Genomic DNA, 20,842 nt, shown 5'->3' with positions numbered 1-20,842 from the left:
TCATCAGCAAATCGTAGCATCTTTATCTTTTCACCTTGTACTGTTACTCCGAATCTAAATTGTTCTTTAACATCATTAACTGCTAGTTCCATGTAAAGATTAAAAAGTAACGGAGATAGGGAACATCCTTTTCGGACTCCCTTTCTTATTACAGCTTCTTTCTTATGTTCTTCAATTGTTACTGTTGCTGTTTGGTTCCTGTACATTATAGCAATTGTTCTATCTCTGTATTTGAACCCTAACTTTTTTTAAATGCTGAACATTTTATTCCAGTCTATGTTATCGAATGCCTTTTCTAGGTCTATAAACACAACCCACCGGGTTGGTCTAGTGGTTAACGTGTCTTCCCAAATCAGCTGATTTGGGAGTCGTGAGTTACAGCGTTCAAGTCCTAGTAAAGCCAGTTATTTTTACACGGATTTGAATACTAGATCGTGGATACCGCCGGTGTTCTTTGGTGGTTGGATTTCAATTAACCACACATCTCAGGAACGGTCGAACTGAGAATGTACAAGACTACACTTCATTTACACTCATACATATTATCCTCATTCATCCTCTGAAGAATTATCTAAACGGTAGTTACCGGAGGCTAAACAGGAAAAAGAAAGGTCTATAAACACTAAGTATGTTGGTTTGTTTTTCTTTAATCTTCCTTCTACTATTAATCTGAGGCCTAAAATTGCTTCCCTTGTCCCTATACTTTTCCTGAAACCAAATTGGTCTTCTCCTAACACTTCTTCCACTCTCCTCTCAATTCTTCTGTATAAAATTCTAGTTAAGATTTTTGATGCATGACTAGTTAAACTAATTGTTCTGTATTCTTCACATTTATCTGCCCCTGCTTTCTTTGGTCATAACTATAACACTTTTTTGAAGTCTGACGGAACTTCCCCTTTTTCATAAATATTACACACCAGTTTGTATAATCTATCAATCGCTTCCTCACCTGCACTGCGCAGTAATTCTACAGGTATTCCGTCTATTCCAGGAGCCTTTCTGCCATTTAAATCTTTTAATGCTCTCTTAAATTCAGATCTCAGTATTGTTTCTCCCATTTCATCCTCCTCAACTTCCTCTTCTTCCTCTATAACACCATTTTCTAATTCATTTCCTCCGTATAACTCTTCAATATATTCCACCCATCTATCAACTTTACCTTTCGTATTATATATTGGTGTACCATCTTTGTTTAACACATTATTAGATTTTAATTTATGAACCCCAAAATTTTCCTTATCTTTCCTGTATGCTCTGTCTATTTTACCGATGTTCATTTCTCTTTCTACTTCTGAACACTTTTTATTAATCCACTCTTCTTCTTTGTGTTACTTTTTGATTTTTCAAAATCCTAGAAAAATTAGTTTATATCAAACTATTAGCTTCTTAGAGGATTATGCTCCCCCATAAAAACACACACACATTTGAAAAAAAGAATATGAAATAATTAAAACGTGGAAAGAACTGACATGAATATAATAATAATTCCTTGCAATATCTGAAGCTATTTATTTGAGCACTGGCGATCTATAAAAATCAAGTATTATCACAACTCATTACGCTGCACAGCCATTGTTATTTATTATTAATGTTGATTATATTCCAAACCTAGTAAATTTCATTAGATAACAGTACCACGAATCTTAAAATTTTCATGATTTTGCAACAATATTAGAAGTGATTTTTTTCATTCAAATAAATATAGTCATCCAACCTTTCATGGATGTTGGCAGCCAAACTCTACATGAATGCCTTAATAACAGTAGAATACACGAGGTGGTTTCACAAAATTTCTAATCGCAATAGATTCTAACTTAAACTATCATTAACGACATGAAAATCTTGTTATTTTAAATCGGCTTCCAGAGTTTTCATTATTCAGATAATTTCAAAACTGAGCGTAAATCTTTGCCATTAATCTGCATGACATCAATTACAAGAGCAAGCAGTAAGATAAAGAACGATAATGGAAATTTTTATGTAAAGAATGATTAAGTCTGCACGACTTAAAAATAGATATTTTGTACAGTAGCTATATATACTAAGGTACATATGCCTCTCTCTTTTCCTGTTTAGCCTCCGGTAACTACAGTTTAGATAATACTTCAGAGGATGAATGAGGATATGTATGAGTGTGAATGAAGTGTAGTCTTGTACAGTCTCAGTTCGACCGTTCCTGAGATGTGTGGTTAATTGAAACCCAACCGCCAAAGAACACCGGTATCCACGATCTAGTATTCAAATCCGTGTAAAAATAACTGGCTTTACTAGGACTTGAACGCTGGAACTCTCGACTTCCAAATCAGCTGATTTGGGAAGACGCGTTCACCACTAGACCAACCCGGTGAGTAAGGTACATATGCCTATACTATATACCTTAGCAGCTATATCAGCTTGTTCATCGGGTAAAATTTCTGTGCGACTCTAAACTGAACAAAAACTGCATGCAAAGTCTGTAAATAAAGTAACGAGACCGGTTCAGAAAAACCTTTTATTCACAATCCAATTATACGTGGACTCTATCAACCTTTGAAATAATTCCCTTAGGAAGCCATGCAACGTTTCAAACGGTTTTCCCGCTCTTCTGTAGCAGTATAGGAACTCAGAAATCGGAATGTCCTTCAGATGGCCGGTTACATTTTTGTTTTTTAATGTTTTCTACTTTTCCAAAGTATGTTTTCTACTATTAGTTTAACTAGTAATGCATCAAAAATCTTAACTAGAATTCTATACAGAAGAATTGAGAGGAGAGTGGAAGAAGTGTTAGGAGGAAACCAATTTGGTTTCAGGAAAAGTATAGGGACAAGGGAAGGAATTTTAGGCCTCAGATTAATAGTAGAAGGAAGATTAAAGAAAAACAAACCGACATGCTTGGCGTTTATAGATCAAGAAAAGGCTTTCGATAAAGTAGACTGGAATAAAATGTCTGCATTTTTAAAAAAATTAGGGTTCAAATACAGAGATAGAAGAACAATTGCTGACATGTACAGGAACCAAACAGCAACAGTAATAATTGAAGAACATAAGAAAGAAGCCATAATATGCTGTCAGATGGGTGGATAAAGTGACAAATGAAGAGGTGTTGCGGCAAATAGATGAAGAAAGAAGCATTTGGAAAAATATAATTAAAAGAAGAGACAGACTTATAAGCCACATACTAAGGCATCCTGGAATAGTCGCTTTAATATTGGAAGGAAAAAATTGTGTAGGCAGGCCACATTTGGAATATGTAAAACAAATTGTTAGGGGGGTGTACCGAAATGAAACGACTAGCACTAGATAGGGAATCTTGGAGAGCTGCATCAAACCAGTCAAATGACTGAAGACAGAAAAAAAAGATTGTTCCAAAATGGTGTCCCCTTTGAGGTTTTTTTTAGTCGGGAACAGGAAAAAGTCGCAGGGACTCAAGTCAGGTGAATAAGGTGGTTGAACAACTACTGGAATCTTTTTCTTTGCCAAAAATTCATTAATCGAGAAAGCAGTGTGACAAGGTGCATTGTCATGACGCATTATCCGGTTGTCTTTGATGGCTGGTCTCACACCGACAACTCTTTTCCGCAGTCTTTCAAGAATTTCTTGGTAAACTTACCGATTTACAGTCTGTCCTGTAGACTAACAACTCCAAAAGTCTCTGATTTGTTCAATATTGTCATCACTTTTTGATATTAACGGTCTTCCAGAGCGTGGATCGTCTGTAACTGATTCCCGGCCATCAGAAAATGCTTCAAAACCACCTAAAAACTTGGCTCTCGTGACAAAGCATCATCGCCCTTTCCAATTTTGTAGCATTCTCACAGAGTTTAACACATAATTAGTATCGCTCATAACGCACAACAAAAACTCGTTTCATGTAAAGTTCGTTTACGTCACACGTGGCGACAATAGACTAAAAATATTAATACCTTATATAAATCAGCTGTTCATATTACCATATGTTTACTAGTAACTTTACAGTGTTGCCACTTTGGCTGCCAAAAAAAAGTGGTCTCATTACTTTATTTACAGACCTTGTACGTTTAAGCATTACACTACACAGAAGAATAAGTTTTCATTATTAATTAATAACTTTTTTAAATAAATTAATTATTAATTAATAATTTTTTAATATTCTTGAAATATCTCCTACATTTTCTGTTTAACCTCCAGAACTACAGTAAGGTATTACTTCAGAGGATGATATGAATGAAGTATAGTCTTGTACAGTTTCAAGTCAACCACCGTGGACAAGTGTGGTTAATTGAACCCAACTACCAAAAAGAACTCCAGTATCCACGATCTAGTATTAAAATCTGTATAAAAGTAACTACCTTTATTAGGATGTGATCCTTAGAACTTTTGACTTTAAAATCAGCTGATTTGTCATTTGCAACGACAAATTAACCACTAGACCAATCCGGTCGGTTTTCTGAAATATCTAGAAATATTTTTACATTCCTGAAATTTCTGTCAAATAATGAAAAATAAGAATTCATGTTATACAATGAATGAGTGTTTAAAAAGAATGCAACTTTAAAAAGGTAGAATTCACGCATAAATAAATTTTATCTCTCTCTCTCTCTCTCTACATATCAGTTGGCAACACTGTACTCAAGGTTAGCAGTTTCTAACAGTTGAAATGTTCTTCTTATACACTAGTGCTATACTAGTATAAATTCATTCTATTGCGTTAACTATGTTGTTTTCCAAGGGCGTGTATTATTGAGACGAGGTTCAGATAAAATTTTTTTCAATTCTTCGGTTCCTAATAAATCGACAATATTGCGTTTGATTAATAGATTTCACGAGACTAGGAGTACGCATAATCGAAAAAGCACAGGTTGAACATCACTGTTAAAATTCTGGAGGGTGCAAAAGAAAATTTGACTAGCTCACCTGGAAAAATCGTTCACAAAATTATCTTTACAGGCTGAGTTTTCATTAACCACAGCTTTCAGGACTACTAACAAATTATAATTTCATGCTTATCACACCGATGTTGTGCAAGTACTGAAAGAAATAGACTTTAGAAAACGTTCACAGTATTGTTTGCTTATCGCTGATAACAATATTGAAATTTTGGATCGTGTTTAGTCAGCGACGAGATATGATTTCACTTGGATGGTTACATTAACAGCCAAACTGTCAAATATGGAGGGCTGAAAATCCTCCGGCATTTCACAAACGACCATTGTATGCGCATAAAATTGGTGTTTGGTGTGCAATCTTCAGGGTCGTGTAACAGGACCTTTATTTTTCATAATTCTGTAAACGGTGTGGTTTATCGCAACTTAATAAAACAGTCTATCACCGTTTTAGATTTACACGAACAAGAACATTGGTTCTAGCAGAATAATACAATATTGTCGTACTTTTAATGAAATGCTGTTTAATGCTGTAAAATGCTTTTAATGAAATTTTTTAGCCATCTGATATCAAAAAGATAGTAGCTTCAATGACTCCCAGATCTTACACCGGCAGAATTTTTTCTTTGGGAGGTGTATTTTTAAAAACAACTCTCATGCACTTGACAAATTGAAGGCTAACATTGAAAGTGAGATTTCAAACATTACAGATCGAATATTACAAGAAGTGGCTGCTAATGTTATGAAACATGTACAAACCTGGATTGGCGTTATAGGAAATCATTTAGAACATTTACTGTAAGGTTATTACAGGTAATTTAGCCGCTGGAGTCCCCCAAGGAGCAGTGCTTTTACCATTCTTGTACACGGCCTACGTCAACGATATGCCGCTGTCAGAAGGGCTTAAAACAGCTCTATACACAAACTATACGGCATATTATTATGAATCCGGAGGTGTAGATAGATTAAACGATCGAGAGACTCCAACGGCAACCGGATCTATTAGAGCCGTGGTTCGATATGTGGAGAATCAAGGTCAATGGTGAAAAATCGGTGCCAGTGATGTTCACATACAAGACACGTGCTTCAGCCAGGCAGATGGAAATCTCAGGAGAGAAAATCCCCTTTGGGAAAACAGTCCAGTACCTGGGAGTAGTCCTGGACAAATGGCTTACCTTAGGAGAACATGTTAAATATGTGACCCAAAGGGCAAAGGCCGTCAGGGCCTCACTATACCAAGTACTGAACAGTGCCAGCCCATATCCACTGGCGACCAAATTGCTCATTTTTCGGCTATACATCCTATCGATTCTAACATATGCTTACCCGGCATGGGGAGCTTTGTTGAACTCCATGCTTCAAAAGAAATTAGAACGATATTTGGAGCACTGTGATTCATCAGAAACATCACTCTTCGCTATGATGCGGGACTACACACCATATGCAAAGTGGAAGTGTCGCAGGCACGCAGAATGTTCGGGAGAGCGGCCGTGTCTGAACACCGCCATTTCCGGGACATCTGCCGAGAGGACCGTACTCCACAAGGTATAAGAAAATGGCCTCATGCCGTATTAAACGAACCACCGTGAAGAAGGCGGTACGAGAGTCAAAAAAATGACAAACCAGACTTAGGAGCCTCTATATCGTGCAACCGATAAATGAAAACTGCACGAAAATTTCGGCCGCGACAGTGACCATTTTCGCAATTAGATTTTGTTAAAACTATAAAAAGCTAGACAACACCCCACACCGTCCCACAAAGAAATCACAATTTCATTTAGTCAGCATATGCGACTCCCTCTGGAGCACAGGGCGCGTTTCTCCCTCTAAATAACTAGAGCTCGCGTTTCTCCCTCTAAATAACTAGAGCTCCGGTAGGCGCAATCCTGCTAGCCCATAGGTGCTGGAACTGAAGGTACTTCAGCGGGTGGACTGAAGGGGAATAACGCCGGGATTACTAGGCTCAAAAGCTTAGTCTATCATGGCCAAATCCAGTAAATAAATTACCAAATCCGTCCACAAATAAAACTTATAATTTATAACCGCCACTAAATAAACTGATGAAATCCGGCCGATAATAGAAAGATATAGCAGCAAGGGACATTGTCCAGGCTCTGCGATCTGTAGGGAGAAATATTGAAACTCCCGCCATTCTTGCGTTCCGTTCCGTAACGGAACGCATGTCGTCAAACAAAGGGGATGAATCCGTTTTGAAACATCTATAATGAAACGAGTGAAACCTTAAGTTATAAGGGTGTCAAAATTATGCTCCTGCTATTGTAGTGTTAAAAACATGCGTCCTATTAGTGCATGGAAGAACTATTTCCAACAGGTTGGTAATTACGATCATCGGAAGTAGACTTAACTGTCCATCATCCAGGATTACTTGATCGATATTCACACTAATTTATTTTCAATATTCCTGTAGTCTTAATAAAAAATTATAAATTATGTAACAAATACCTTGTGCGACTGCTCGGTACCAAAATTATCATCTTCATTCGCAGTTTCAGTACTCATCTTACCAGAGACACCAGATATTCTATATAACAGATCACCCAGTAGCTGCACAGAACTGTAAAGGAGAATAACTTATAAACAACAGATCGCTAAACTTTAATGAACAATATGTTTTAATTTACAAAATGTAATTAGAGGAAATGATGTTACATCAGTGAAATTATGTATTAAAGTAACATATTTAGGAAATCAGGTGAATAACAAGATGAGGTAATTTTTAACAAATTCTGTTGAAATTAATAATAAAATCTAATTCTATAAGAAAGAAATTTTATAATTACAAACACTGCCACACTGTACAAAACACTTAAAAATAACAATCTATGAATAAACTAAAACGAAGGTAATTAACAATTAAAAAAAAAATCCTACACTACTAAATTGCATTTGTATGTGTGCGTACCACTTAGCTTACAACCAGAATGTACCAATCGCTAGCGGAAAATTACAATTCGTTACTACATGTCTCGTGGTAGTCAGATGTATACTTGTTATATTAATATACAGGGCTATCATAAAAGAATGGTGCGGTTTCAGTAATTCATATGAAGATTGTAGAGAAATTTCTAGATGTTATATGATATCCCTGAAAGCCTCCAACCCATAAGTTTATCAGCAGTTGTAACCGCAACGTCAGTTCTTGTATTGTTGTCGCAGTGTATTGTTAGTGAGTTACTATGTTCTCGGATAAAGACAAAGCAAAGTGTGTTTTATTGATGGCCGAATTAAATCCTTAATTTTAGTTCAACGTGTGTTTCGACGCGAATTTGGAAGAGATCCACCACATAAAAAATAACATAACACATCGATTCAAACGATTCGAAGAAACCGGATCGTTTAAGAAATAGAAATCAACCGGCAGACCAAGTGTACCGGATGAAACGGTTGAACTAATTAGACGATCGGCAATTAGAAGTCCTGGGAAGTCCATCCCCCGTCAAAGCGTCGAATTAGGTATTCCAAAATCAACAGTTCACAAAGTTTTACATAAAAAAGTGAAATTACACGCTTATAAAATCCAGATACTGCTGGAAGTGAAACCTGATGATGGTGTAAAACGTTACAATTTCGTTGTTGAAATGTCGGACAGAATAAGTGAAAACTAATCATTTTTAGAAGATATAATTTTTACACACAAAGCTACATTCCACGTGAATGGATGCGTTAACAACAGACACAATTCACGAATATAGGGCTCTGAAAACCCACACGCAATTATTGTGAACGAACGTGATTTGCCTAAAGTTAACGTTTGGTGTGGCGCGATGAAAAATCATGTAATAGGGCCTTTCGTCTTTGCTGAAAAAACAATTAATGGAGTCGCGTATCTTGACATGTTAACCGATTATTGTTTTCCTCAGCTGGAGAACTCGAAACCATCCATCAACTTCATTTCCAACAACATGGTGCTCCCCCGCAGTTTAATGCATCGGTCACAGACGCTTTGAACGAAAAATTTGGAGATCGATGGATAGGCCGACAAGGACCAGTACTTCGGCCTCCAAGGAGTCCAGACCTGACACCTTGCGATTTTTTTCTTGTGGGGTACATCAAAAGCGTTGTTTATATGCAAAAAATTCGCGACCTAAACCGCTTAAAAAACAGGATTAATGAAGCAATGACAACCATTAACGAAGAAATGTTAACTAATGTTTGGAGAGAAGTTGAGCATGTTTTGGACATTTGTCGAGCGACTAAGGGCGCACATATTGAAATTTATTAATTACGTACAAAAATGTTTGAGACGACAAAATTGAAAAATAAAAAACATAAACCGTAAGTAATTCTGTTTTAATTTAAACCATGTTCAAAACCGCACCATTCTTTTATGATAACCATGTATATCAATATACCATATATATATATATTTGTTCTATAAAAAAGGTTTTCTTTCAAGTGACATAACCTTTTACTTCTAAGTGATATCTAAATGAATTTATATTATATTGAAAGAGTACGTTTCTGTGTTTCTAAAAATACATTATATGCAATATAAATAAATTAAAATACATTTAATAATTTTAAAAAAATATTAATTGCTTGTATTGCAGCTAATTTTTTTCTGCATTTGGAAGGAAAATCTCAACATGAAACGTAATTTCTGGTAACTCGCATGTCTTTTTTTACATGAAACAAATTTGAATGTCTTTTCTTTCAGTGATAAAACTCTTTTAAGGAAATTTTAAAATTATCATGAATAGGAATTTTTTAAATCGATCTAAATTGCTCAGTTACCATGGACCACCATGTGCCTGCCGAGAAGCCGAGGGTTCAAAAGTGTTAAAGAGGAGAATACCAACAGAAATCTTTTATTAAGGCAGCTAGAGTAGGGTATAAACATTAAAGTCTGAAAAGTTCCCGAACTAAATTAGATAAAAATACAGATTTAAGTATAACTGAATTTACTCGCATCAGGACTCTACATAAAACCCTTTTCTAACTATACTACTTAGATAGAGGATGATATGTACGAATGTGAATGAAGTGTAGTCTTGTACAGTCTCAGGTCGACCACTCCTGAGATGTGTTAATTGAAACCAAACTACGAAAGAACTCCAGTATCCACGATCTAGTATTAAAGATTGTCGAAGCAGGAGCGATATAAAATGCCGAATAGCACAAGCTAAACGAGCCTTCAGTAAGAAATATAATTTGCTTACATCAAAAATTAATTTAAATGTCAGGAAGAGATTTTTTAAAGTGTATGTTTGGAGTGTCGCTTTATATGGAAGTGAAACTTGGACGATCGGAGTATCTGAGAAGAAAAGATTAGAAGCTTTTGAAATGCGGTGCTATAGGAGAATGTTAAAAATCAGATGGGTGGATAAAGTGACAAATGAAGAGGTATTGCGGCAAATAGATGAAGAAAGAAGCATTTGGAAAAATATAGTTAAAAGAAGAGAGGTCACATATTAAGGCATCCTGGAATAGTCACTTTAATATTGGAAGGAAAAAAATTGTGTAGGCAGGCCACGTTTGGAATATGTAAAACAAATTGTTAGAGGGTATACTGAAATGAAACGACTAGCACTAGATAGCGAATCTTGGAGAGCTGCATCAAACCAGTCAAATGACTGAAGACAAAAAAAAAATAAAAAATAGTATTAAAATCTGTATAAAAGTCGTTAGAACTCTTCGACTTCCAAATCAGCTGATTTGGGAAGATGTGTTCATTACTAGACCAATCCGAATGGGTAGATTATATGATACTGAAAGTGATGGCCTCCCGCCTTTGGATTTCACCCTTAGAAAAGACAAGACGTGTTGAAATCTTTACCCTCACATACAATTGTTCGAGCTGGTAGGGAAAATATCATAGCTCGCCTGCCAGTACTGAAAAAAATGGCAAAAGGTGCCAAACCTCATTAGATTGTGTGTGTGTGTGTGTGTGTGTGTGTGTGTGTGTGTGTGTGTGTGTGTGGTGTGTGTGTGTGGTATGTGTGTTTGGTGTGTGTGTGTGAGAGAGAGAGAGACAGAGAGAGAGAGAGAGAAAGAAAGAGCGAGAGAGAGAGAGAGTGAGTGAGAGAGAGAGAGAGAGAGAGAGAGAGAGAGAGAGAGAGAGAGAGAGAGAGAGAGATAGAGATTTTTGTCGATATGAATAGTTTTTAAGCGGTGGAAATTTTGATAAAACTTAGTTTTCAGAATCTACATTCACTTATACTAACATATGTGATTTATAGCACGGGTGTTTCATCATATTTTGCCCAATTTTCAACCGATTTGCTTGAAAGTATTATTTTTAAAATTTGCTAACTACGTTTCATAAAGAAAAAAACAAAAAAAAGTTTCGCTAATAAAAAAACGCGTTAGAAATGCGCAAAAAAAATCCTGCAATTAAATTATCGTAATTTCTGTACTGTTTCAATTTTTTTGTTGTTACAGGCATAAAAAATATTGAATCGTAATGGTTTTTTTATCGTCAGAATCTGTTAAATCTCTTTAATATACTGTAATTTTTTGAAATTTTCTTCACAAGAGGGTAGCATAAGTATATGAAGAGAGGCAATCAGATACCAACATTTTCGTAGAGCACTAATCGACCGCGGATATCATTGTGATGGGAAAACGTTAAGATATCATTAAATACTGTATATCGGTTTCTATTTCACCAGCCTTTATTTTGCTTTATCAACGATATCAAATTAAAAAAAAAAAGGCAAATAAAGACTAAAACTTCTCAATTTCTTCTTTAAACTGACCCGACAGAGGTCAACGTTTAAAGAACACAGATCTTCGTCCGGGTTGTTTAAACATGTTGCAAAGGTTTAAAAAACATGTTTAAATAAAAGTACGTAAAAATTCAAATCTTTTATTCACTCCTTTTCAGTACAAAGCTATCCAAAACAGCCTTTTTGTGGAATACTGTTACAGTATTTTGTAATGAAAATTACCATATAAAAACTATTATTGTAATAATAGTAATATAAAATTAGTCGTACCTCTCAGTAGAAATCACATTACTACATTATTAGCCTTATAAATATTAGCACATCAATTTCGGTCATAATTTCGAAACAGCTGGCACTAACATTCACATTTTACTGACGCTTCAAAAGATTAGGATGAACAGAGTAACTAAAAGCAGTGATAATAATAAAAAACACAAACCTGTATCTAATTCTCCAATTATCGTCAAAAAGTCCTTTCTCTAATTCCGGTAATAATAACATAATAGCAGAATCAGCGTATAAATTAACAATTCGCTGACCAGCCTTCAACGCTGTATCCCTGACGTATTCATTTTCATCAGCTAATGCCTGGAATTAAGAAAATTACAGTTTATATTTTTTTCTGATCGTGATTAATCGAAAAGAAAATTAACGATCTAAACAAGAGAAATTATAATAAATAGACGAATTCAGAAAAAACTGATTGAAATACACACACTTTCATACAAAAGTAGCCGCTTCCAAAAAAAAATCCATAAAATCAAACGATATAAAACTGACAATCTGTTTTGTAACCTTTATGACTAATATCAATCGATAAGACCATTTATTACAAATTTAAATACAGGTTGATTCAAAGAAACGGGACATTTTGAAAGTTGTGTTGATAGCCGTGAGCGATTGGTACCACTTGATAAGTGGCGCCAGCCTCTCTAACCTAACCTGCCATTTAGTTGTCATGGATCCTTGGAGTTGTGCGCAACGTGTATTTGCTATCAAAGCGTTTTACAAAAACAATGACAGTGTGGAGGGGCGCGTAGAGAGTTTCGCAATCATTTTAATCTGGGACGGCACGGCCGTGTTCCATCAGCACATGCGATTAAAGCATTGATATCTAATTTTGAGGAAACCGGTTCGACAATAAAAAAGAAACCTCCAGGCCGTGAGCAAACCGTCCGTACACTACAGAATGTTCAAGCTTTACAAGATGCTGTCCCACGATGTCCACATCGGTCAATCCGTCGTCTCTCAGCATCTTTACAATCGCATAGTTCAAGCGTTCGAAGAATGTTAGTGAAGGACTTGCAATTCCATCCGTACAAGTTGCAGATCGTCCAGGAACTGAAACCGAACGATGCGGTTGTGCGAGCACAATTCTGTAATGTAATGCTTCAGAAGATAAACGATAACGAAGAGTTTGTTCACGAACTGTGGATGTCAGACAAGCGCATTTCCACCTCAGTGGATTTGTTAACAAAATTTCAGATACCGGGCACAAGAAAATCCTACGCAGCTACACCAGAGTCTGTTGCACAGCCAGAAAGTGACCGTGTGGTGTGCTGTCATCTTACGGTGTTATAGGCCCTTATTTTTTTGAGGATGACGACAGTCTTGCGATTACAGTGACGTCGGCTCATTACGTAGCCGTGCTTGAAACCTTTGTTGTGGAACAACAAAAGAGATTTCCACCGATTCTTAACACAGCCTGGTTTCAACAAGACGGAGCAACGTCACATACTGCATGAATATTGTTGGCAGCTGTACGCCGATTGTTTGGACAATGTGTCATTTCACAAAATTGTGACATTAGATGGCCTCCCAGATCGCCTGATCTCTCAGCTTGCGATTAATTTTTGCGGGGTTACCTTAAAAGCAAAGTATTCCACAAAAGACCTGCTACAACGGAAGAACCGACGGCAAAGATCGGCAATTGCGGAAATTCCAGTCGTGATGATACGTCAAACCATGAACAATTTAACGAAGAGACTTCGTGAGTGTTTAGGTAGAAGAGGAGGTCACCTGCAAGATGTCATCTTTAAAAAATAAACTAAAATGTATGTATCCTAATACGGCAACATTTGTACAATTACACAAAATAAAATTCACTTTCTAAAAAAAATTTTCATTAACGTTATTTAATTTTTTAAATTTCCCGTTTCTTTGAATCACCCTGTACAAAATTTTCAAGGGCATAACAGGTGGTCATGAGTTCATAACTTTTGTTTATTGTTTATTTTTGTATTTAATGCAGCATCAACAGTTAGCTAGTAACTAACCATTAAAAACAGAACAAAACTGATTTCCAACTTTGGATAATCTATAAGAATAATGTAGTTTGCCACTGCCATTTTACCTTACACTTCCGACCCAATTTCCCGATCGGTAATTCTCAAGACGTTTCATTAACATAAATGTACATCAAGATGTAAGGGTATGCAAAAATTATTGATCTAAATTGTAGATATTTAAGTACATTAAAATTGTTTATTCATTCGTTTACGACCTAAATGCTACCTGCTTTTTTACAATCGCTTACGAAAGAAAAAGCTTGCAACATATGAAAAATGCCAAGCCTGATTGCCCGATTTCGATGCAGAACTTCCAAATGAAACTGAGAGATGAAACACTCTACCTTCATTTATCGTACGGTATTTATCGACGAAAAATTCTAACGGTACAAATTATTTAATAATTTAGGTGAATTTAATAATTAACTGTATTCACTTTAATTATTTCATAAGCATTTATGTAAAGATTGGTAAAATAGACGGAGCATACAGGAAAATTTTGGGGTATATAAATTAAAATCTAATTGTGTTAAACAAAGATGGTACACCAATATATAATACGAAAGGTAAAGTAGATAGGTGGGTGGAATATATTGAAGAGTTATACGGAGGAAATGAATTAGAAAATGGTGTTATAGAGGAAGAAGAAGAAGTTGAAGAAGATGAAATGAGAGAAACAATACTGAGATCTGAATTTAAGAGAGCATTAAAAGATTTAAATGGCAGAAAGGCTCCTGGAATAGACAAAATACCTGTAGAATTACTGTGCAGTGCAGGTGAGGAAGCGATTGATAGATTATACAAACTGGTGTGTAATATTTATGAAAAAGGGGAATTTCCGTCAGACTTCAAAAAAAGTGTTATAGTAATGATACCAAAGAAAGCAGGGGCAGATAAATGTGAAGAATACAGAACAATTAGTTTAACTAGTCATGCATCAAAAATCTTAACTAGAATTCTATACAGAAGAATTGAGAGGAGAGTGGAGGAAGTGTTATGAGAAGACCAATTTGGTTTCAGGAGAAGTATAGGGACAAGGGAAGCAATTTTAGGCCTCAGATTAATAGTAGAAGGAAGATTAAACCAACAGACTTGGCGTTTATAGACCTAGAAAAGGCTTTCGATAACGTAGATAAAATGTTCAGCATTTTAAAAAAATTAGGGTTCAAATACAGAGATAGAAGAATAATTGCTAACATGTACAGGAACCAAACAGCAACAATAACAATTGAAGAACATAAGAAAGAAGCCGTAATAAAAAAGGGAGTCTGACAAGGATGTTGACTATCCCTGTTACTTTTTAATCTTTACATGGAACTAGCAGTCAATGATGTTAAAGTACAATTTAGTTTCGGAGTAACAGTTTTTTTTTTTTTTTGTCTTCAGTCATTTGACTGGTTTGATACAGCTCTCAAAGATTCCCTATCTAGTGCTACTCGTTTCATTTCAGTATACCCTCTACATCCTACAGTAACAGTACAAGATGAAAAGGTAAAGATGCTACGATTTGCTGATGAAATAGTAATTCTAGCCGAGAGTAAAAAGGATTTAGAAGAAACAATGAACGGCACGGATGAAGTCCTACGCATGAAAATAAACAAGAACCAGACAAAAGTAATGAATTGTATTAGAAATAACAAAGATGGACCACTGAATGTGAAACTAGGAGAAAAAAAGATTATGGAGGTAGAAGAATTTTGTTATTTGGGAAGTAGAATTACTAATGATGGATGAAGCAGGAGCGATATAAAATGCCGAATAGCATAAGCGAAACGAGCCTTCAGTCAGAAATATAATTTGTTTACATCAAAAATTAATTTAAATGTCAGGAAAGATTTTTGAAAGTGTATGTTTGGAGTGTCGCTTTATATGGAAGTGAAACTTGGACGATCGGAGTATTTGAGAAGAAAAGATTAGAAGCTTTTGAAATGCGATGCTATAGGAGAATGTTAAAAATCAGATGGGTGGATAAAGTGACAAATGAAGAGGTGTTGTGGCAAATTGATGAAGAAAGAAGCATTTGGAAAAATATAGTTAAAAGAAGAGACAGCCTTATAGGCCACATACTAAGACATCCTGGAATAGTCGCTTTAATATTGGAAGGACAGGTAGAAGGAAAAAATTGTGTAGGCAGACCACATTTGGAATATGTATAACAAATTGTTAGGGATGTAGGATGTAGGGGGTATACCGAAATGAAACGTCTAGCACTAGATAGGGAATCTTGGAGAGCTGCATCAAACCAATCAAATGACTGAAGACAAAAAAAGGCATTTATGAATTTTAGTTTATTACTTAATTACACAACTTAAAAATATATCACATATGAACAAATTATATTATTATTATGATTATTATTTTTCTATCTACAGCTTGTCAATTAGAAGGTGTGGAAAAAAAGATTATACATGAAAACAGTAACACAGCTTATAATGATAAAAGTCAAGAGCTGGAATATTTATGATGTATGTGCTTAATGGTAAAGAAGAATTATAAAAATCAATAATTTATCAAGGTACTGGCACAGTCATCGCTCAAAATTATAATAAACTTAACTGAAACGATCAAACATCGCATTCTAATATTACTCATTCCTAATCACCAAATTAAATAAACCTAGATGTAATATGCGTTTCCCTGACCTGCTTCATTTCTACAAACTCTGCTGCAGATTTCAGAAAATTTCTTTTCGTATATATCTAAGACGGTTTAACAAATACAAAAAAACCTACTTTTCACAATATGCGTTGAGTCACAAGATAAAAACATATTAATCATACAAATTTCACTCCAAATAAATACATTATATAGACGACATAAAGAACAGTTACATATGAATTGCATTTAAAGTTAAATACAAGACGTGTTTTTAAAGTAAGTACAGTTTTGAAATTACACCGCTGCTATACTGCAGTCAGCATTCCACACATGCGCACTATGTACATCCTGATCTATTGGCAAGCCACAGACGCCATTACAGAAATATTTCACTGTATTTACGTTTGTTTGTGAGTTTTTAAAATGCCTCAGCCGATCGAGAATCCCACCGTCTGTGAAATACATGGTGCGATTCGTTTTCTTAGTACTAAAGACGTGAAACCGGCTGAAATTCATCGTCGGATCGGTGAAGTGTATGGAGAACATATTACGAGCGATGGAACGGCATGAAAATGGGTTAGAGCTTTTAAAGACGCCGCCAGAATGTTCATGATGAGGAACAGAATGAACAATCTTCTGTCATTACTGAAAATCTGGTGCAGAAAGTTGATAAAAAAAGTGCGAGAGAGAACAGACACTTTACCCGATTTCTTCGCTATCTGAAGAGTTTCATCGAGTTTCAACAAGTGGTCTATGAAATTGTGACCAAACCATTAAATTATAAAAAATTGTGCTCACACCGGGAGCTGAAAATGTTGACTGACGTGCACAAAACCAAACGTTTAGGCAGTGTGTTGGTTTTTCTTGAACTGTACATTGTAAAGGGTGATGATTTTTTAAAACCCCATTGTCACAGGCGACGAAACACGGGTGACTTACATTACAGCGGACATGGAATGGCAGCATTCAATATCACCCAATTTCAGTCTGAAAAATCATGTGTATGGTGTTTAGGACAGGAAGAGGGGTTGCTGCTGGTGGAGTTTTTGCCACATGGTGACACAATAAAGTCTACGACATACCGTGAAACCTTAAAAAAAAAACTGCACCATGCAATCCAAAATAAAAGGTGTGGCGTCCTGAATAAAGGGATCCTTTTGTTTCATGACAATGCATCAACTCGACGCATCGTTTGGCTGGGAACAACTTCATCACCCTCCATACAGTCCCGATCTAGGGGCCAGTGATTACGACTTGTTTCTGCATTTGAAAAAACATTTCGGTGGTCAACGCCAAGACAACAATGATTGTGTCAAAGCAACCGTGTTGCAGTGGTTTTTAAGTCAGACGGCAGACTTTTATGACGACTGTGTTCAAAGGCTGTTTGCATGATACAAGTGCCTGAATATTGATGGCAATTATGTAGAAAAGTAGATTAAAGTACAGTTTTTTTTACATAAAAATAAAATTGTTAAGAATAGTGTTGTTGGTTTTTTAATTTCAAAATGGTACTTACTTGAAAAACATTCCTCGTATCTAGAAATCTGCTGACAAGAATTATATAAAAAAAAACAATTTTTATTTTTATTGTTTTGCAGTATCAACTTAACATATACGAATTAGAAATAGTTACAAAAAAAAAAAAAAAAACATTAAATAAATTACCTTCAGTATCGGTGTGATAATTTGCCCAATATATGGCGTGAACTCGCTAGTGAATACAACAGGCATGTAGATAAACATCATTATATAACCGTCTTTTACATGTGGTGCAATGTCAGCCCTCTCTGCTGTACTAATTATTTCTATAAATGAAAGTTTAGCGTAAATAATTTTATAAATAGTATTTCAAACAAACATATAATTATGTTAAATGTAGAAAATAAAATATTACAATGTACAAAGTTAAACGTATCACGGAAAACAGAGAATTTGACAGAGCAAAACTCTCAATAATACAGGGTTATCATAAAAGAATGGTGCGGTTTCAATAATTCATAGGAAGATTGTAGGGAAATTTCTAGATGTTATATTGGTATCCCTGAAAGCCTCCAACCCAAAAGTTTGTTTATCAGCAGTTGTAACCGCAACGTCAGTTCTTGTATTGTTGTTGCGGTGAGTTTAGCGAGTTACTATGTTCTCGGATAAAGACAAAGCAAAGTGTGTTTTACTGATGGCTGTAATTTGTAATTTTTAAATCTGTAATTTTAGTTCAACGTGCGTTTCGACGTGAATTCGGAAGAGATCCCCCACACAAAAATAACATAACACGTTGGTTCAAACGATTCAAAGAAACCGGATCGGTTAAGAAACAGAAATCAACCGGCAGACCAAGTGTACCAGACGAAACGGTTGAACTAATTAGATGATCGGCAATTAGAAGTCCTGGGAAGTCCATCCCCTGTCAAAGCGTCGACTTAGGTATTCCAAAATCAACAGTTCACAAAGTTTTACGTAAAAAACTGAAATTACACGCTTATAAAATCCAGATACTGCAGGAATTGATACCCGATGATTGTATAAAACGTTACAATTTCGCTGTTGAAATGTCGGACAGAATAAGTGAAAACGAATCATTTTTAGACGATATAATTTTTACAGACGAAGCTACATTCCACGCGAATGGATGAGTTAACAGACACTTCACGAATATGGGGCTCTGAAAACCCACACCCAATTATTGAGAAACAACGCGATTCACCTAAAGTTAATGTTTGCTGTGGGCGTGATGAAAAATCGTGTAATAAGGCCCTTTCTTCTTCGCTGAAAAAACAATTAATGGAGTCGTGTAACTTGACGTGTTAACCGATTATTGCTTCCCTTAGCCGGATGAACTCGAAACCATACATCCATCCCATCCATCAACTTCATTTTCAACAAGATGGTGCTTCCCCGCACTTCAATGCATCGGTTACGGACGCCGCTTTGAACTAAAAATTTGGAGATCGACAGATAGGCCGGCAAGGACCCATACTTTGGCCTCCAAGGAGTCCAGACTTGACACCTTGCGATTTTTTTCTTGTGGTGGTGTATCAAAAGCGTTGTTTATACGCAAAAAATTTGCCACCTAAACCACTTAAAAAACAGGATTAATGAAGCAGTGACAACCATTAACAAAGAAATATTAGGAAAGAAGTTGAATATCGTTTGGATATTTGTCGAGCGACTAACGGCGCATATATTGAAGTTTATTAATTATGTAAAAAGAATGTTGAGACGACAAATTTGAAAAATAAAAAAACATAAACTGTAAGTAATTCTGTTTTAATTTAAACCATGTTCAAAAGCGCACCATTCTTTTATGATAACTCTGTATATTGAACATAACATACAAACGATATTAAATAAACACAAACTGCTGTGTTTTGAATTAATTTTAGAGGCAATTTTAAAATATACAAATTATAAATGTTAACATTATGAGGAAAATTAAATTTAAATGTACAGAACAACGTATTTTGGTAGTACAAGAATCTGGTAGCTGCGATAAAAAAAAGTAGAATATGAAGAAGAGCAAACTATAATTCAGTAAGCAGTTACGAAAGAATGACGTTTCACAGATTATGTTTTAACTTGTAGTACAAAGAAACATTGCAGGAAAAAAACGTGTTTAAATTCACCACTGTTGCTATTTTGTTTTGGTCAAAAGAAAACCAGTTAACAGTAACATGAATTTATCGATCGCAGAAAAATTCATTATAAAAGGAGTGCTTCCAAGCAAAATTTTCAAGTATCAAATAGAATTAATAAATTTGTTTAAATTGTTTCGAGTAAGCTTTATGGATAGCAGAAAATGCAGGAAACAGTTAGGTCAAAAAATAAAACAATAAAGGCATTTTTAAACGATAGTAAAATGCATTAAAAATAAAAAAAAGCTACAGATTTCATAAAAAAACAATAAATCTGAAAACAGGATTTTTCTGAAATCTGCAGCAGAATCCTACAAGGAAGTAGGTTGGAAATACACATACGAGGTATGATCAAAAAATACGGTGAATAATTTTTTATTAAAAAAAGTAATAAGGTTACATAGAATTCAATTTAATCTCCTTCAAAGTACTGTCCTTGGCTAGCGATGCACTTATCCCAACGACTGGTCTTTCAGAAGGGATTTTAGCTGCTCGGTCGCGGCCCTCTCAATGTCAGCAATTTTGTCAAAACATTTTCCTTTAAGCACAATTTTAACTTTTAGGAAGAGCCAAAAGTCGCACGGTACTAAATCCGGTGAGTATGGGGGATATGGACCGACAGGAAAACTTTTTTCGGCCAAAAACTCGCGAATGAGAAGCGAGATGTGAAACGGCATGTAGTCGTGGTGAAGAAGGAAGCCATCGGTCCATTTTTCTGGTCGCTTTTTCGTACGTCGTTACGCAAACGTTTCAGTACATCCTTATAAAATTCAGATTTTACAGTTGTTCCCCTTGGA

General features: G+C 35.5%; 1 protein-coding gene across 1 annotated transcript in view; it reads right to left on the bottom strand.

Annotated features, from left to right (window-relative positions):
- LOC142331650 (uncharacterized) overlaps nt 1–20,842 on the bottom strand; it is an 89,145-nt gene that overhangs the window by 58,968 nt on the left and 9,335 nt on the right. The window contains exons 3-5 of the mRNA XM_075377673.1: nt 18,082–18,221; nt 11,970–12,118; nt 7,305–7,416 (exon numbers count right to left, since the gene is read on the bottom strand). Coding sequence (XP_075233788.1) covers nt 7,305–7,416; nt 11,970–12,118; nt 18,082–18,221 — 401 coding nt within the window. The remainder of the gene's footprint in view (nt 1–7,304; nt 7,417–11,969; nt 12,119–18,081; nt 18,222–20,842) is intronic.

Source organism: Lycorma delicatula, chromosome 10 (genome assembly GCF_047948215.1).
Source record: "Lycorma delicatula isolate Av1 chromosome 10, ASM4794821v1, whole genome shotgun sequence".
In the NCBI taxonomy this organism is placed as follows: domain Eukaryota; kingdom Metazoa; phylum Arthropoda; class Insecta; order Hemiptera; family Fulgoridae; genus Lycorma; species Lycorma delicatula.
Note: the sequence above shows the minus strand (reverse complement) of the source record. Positions and strands in the feature narration are given on the sequence as shown.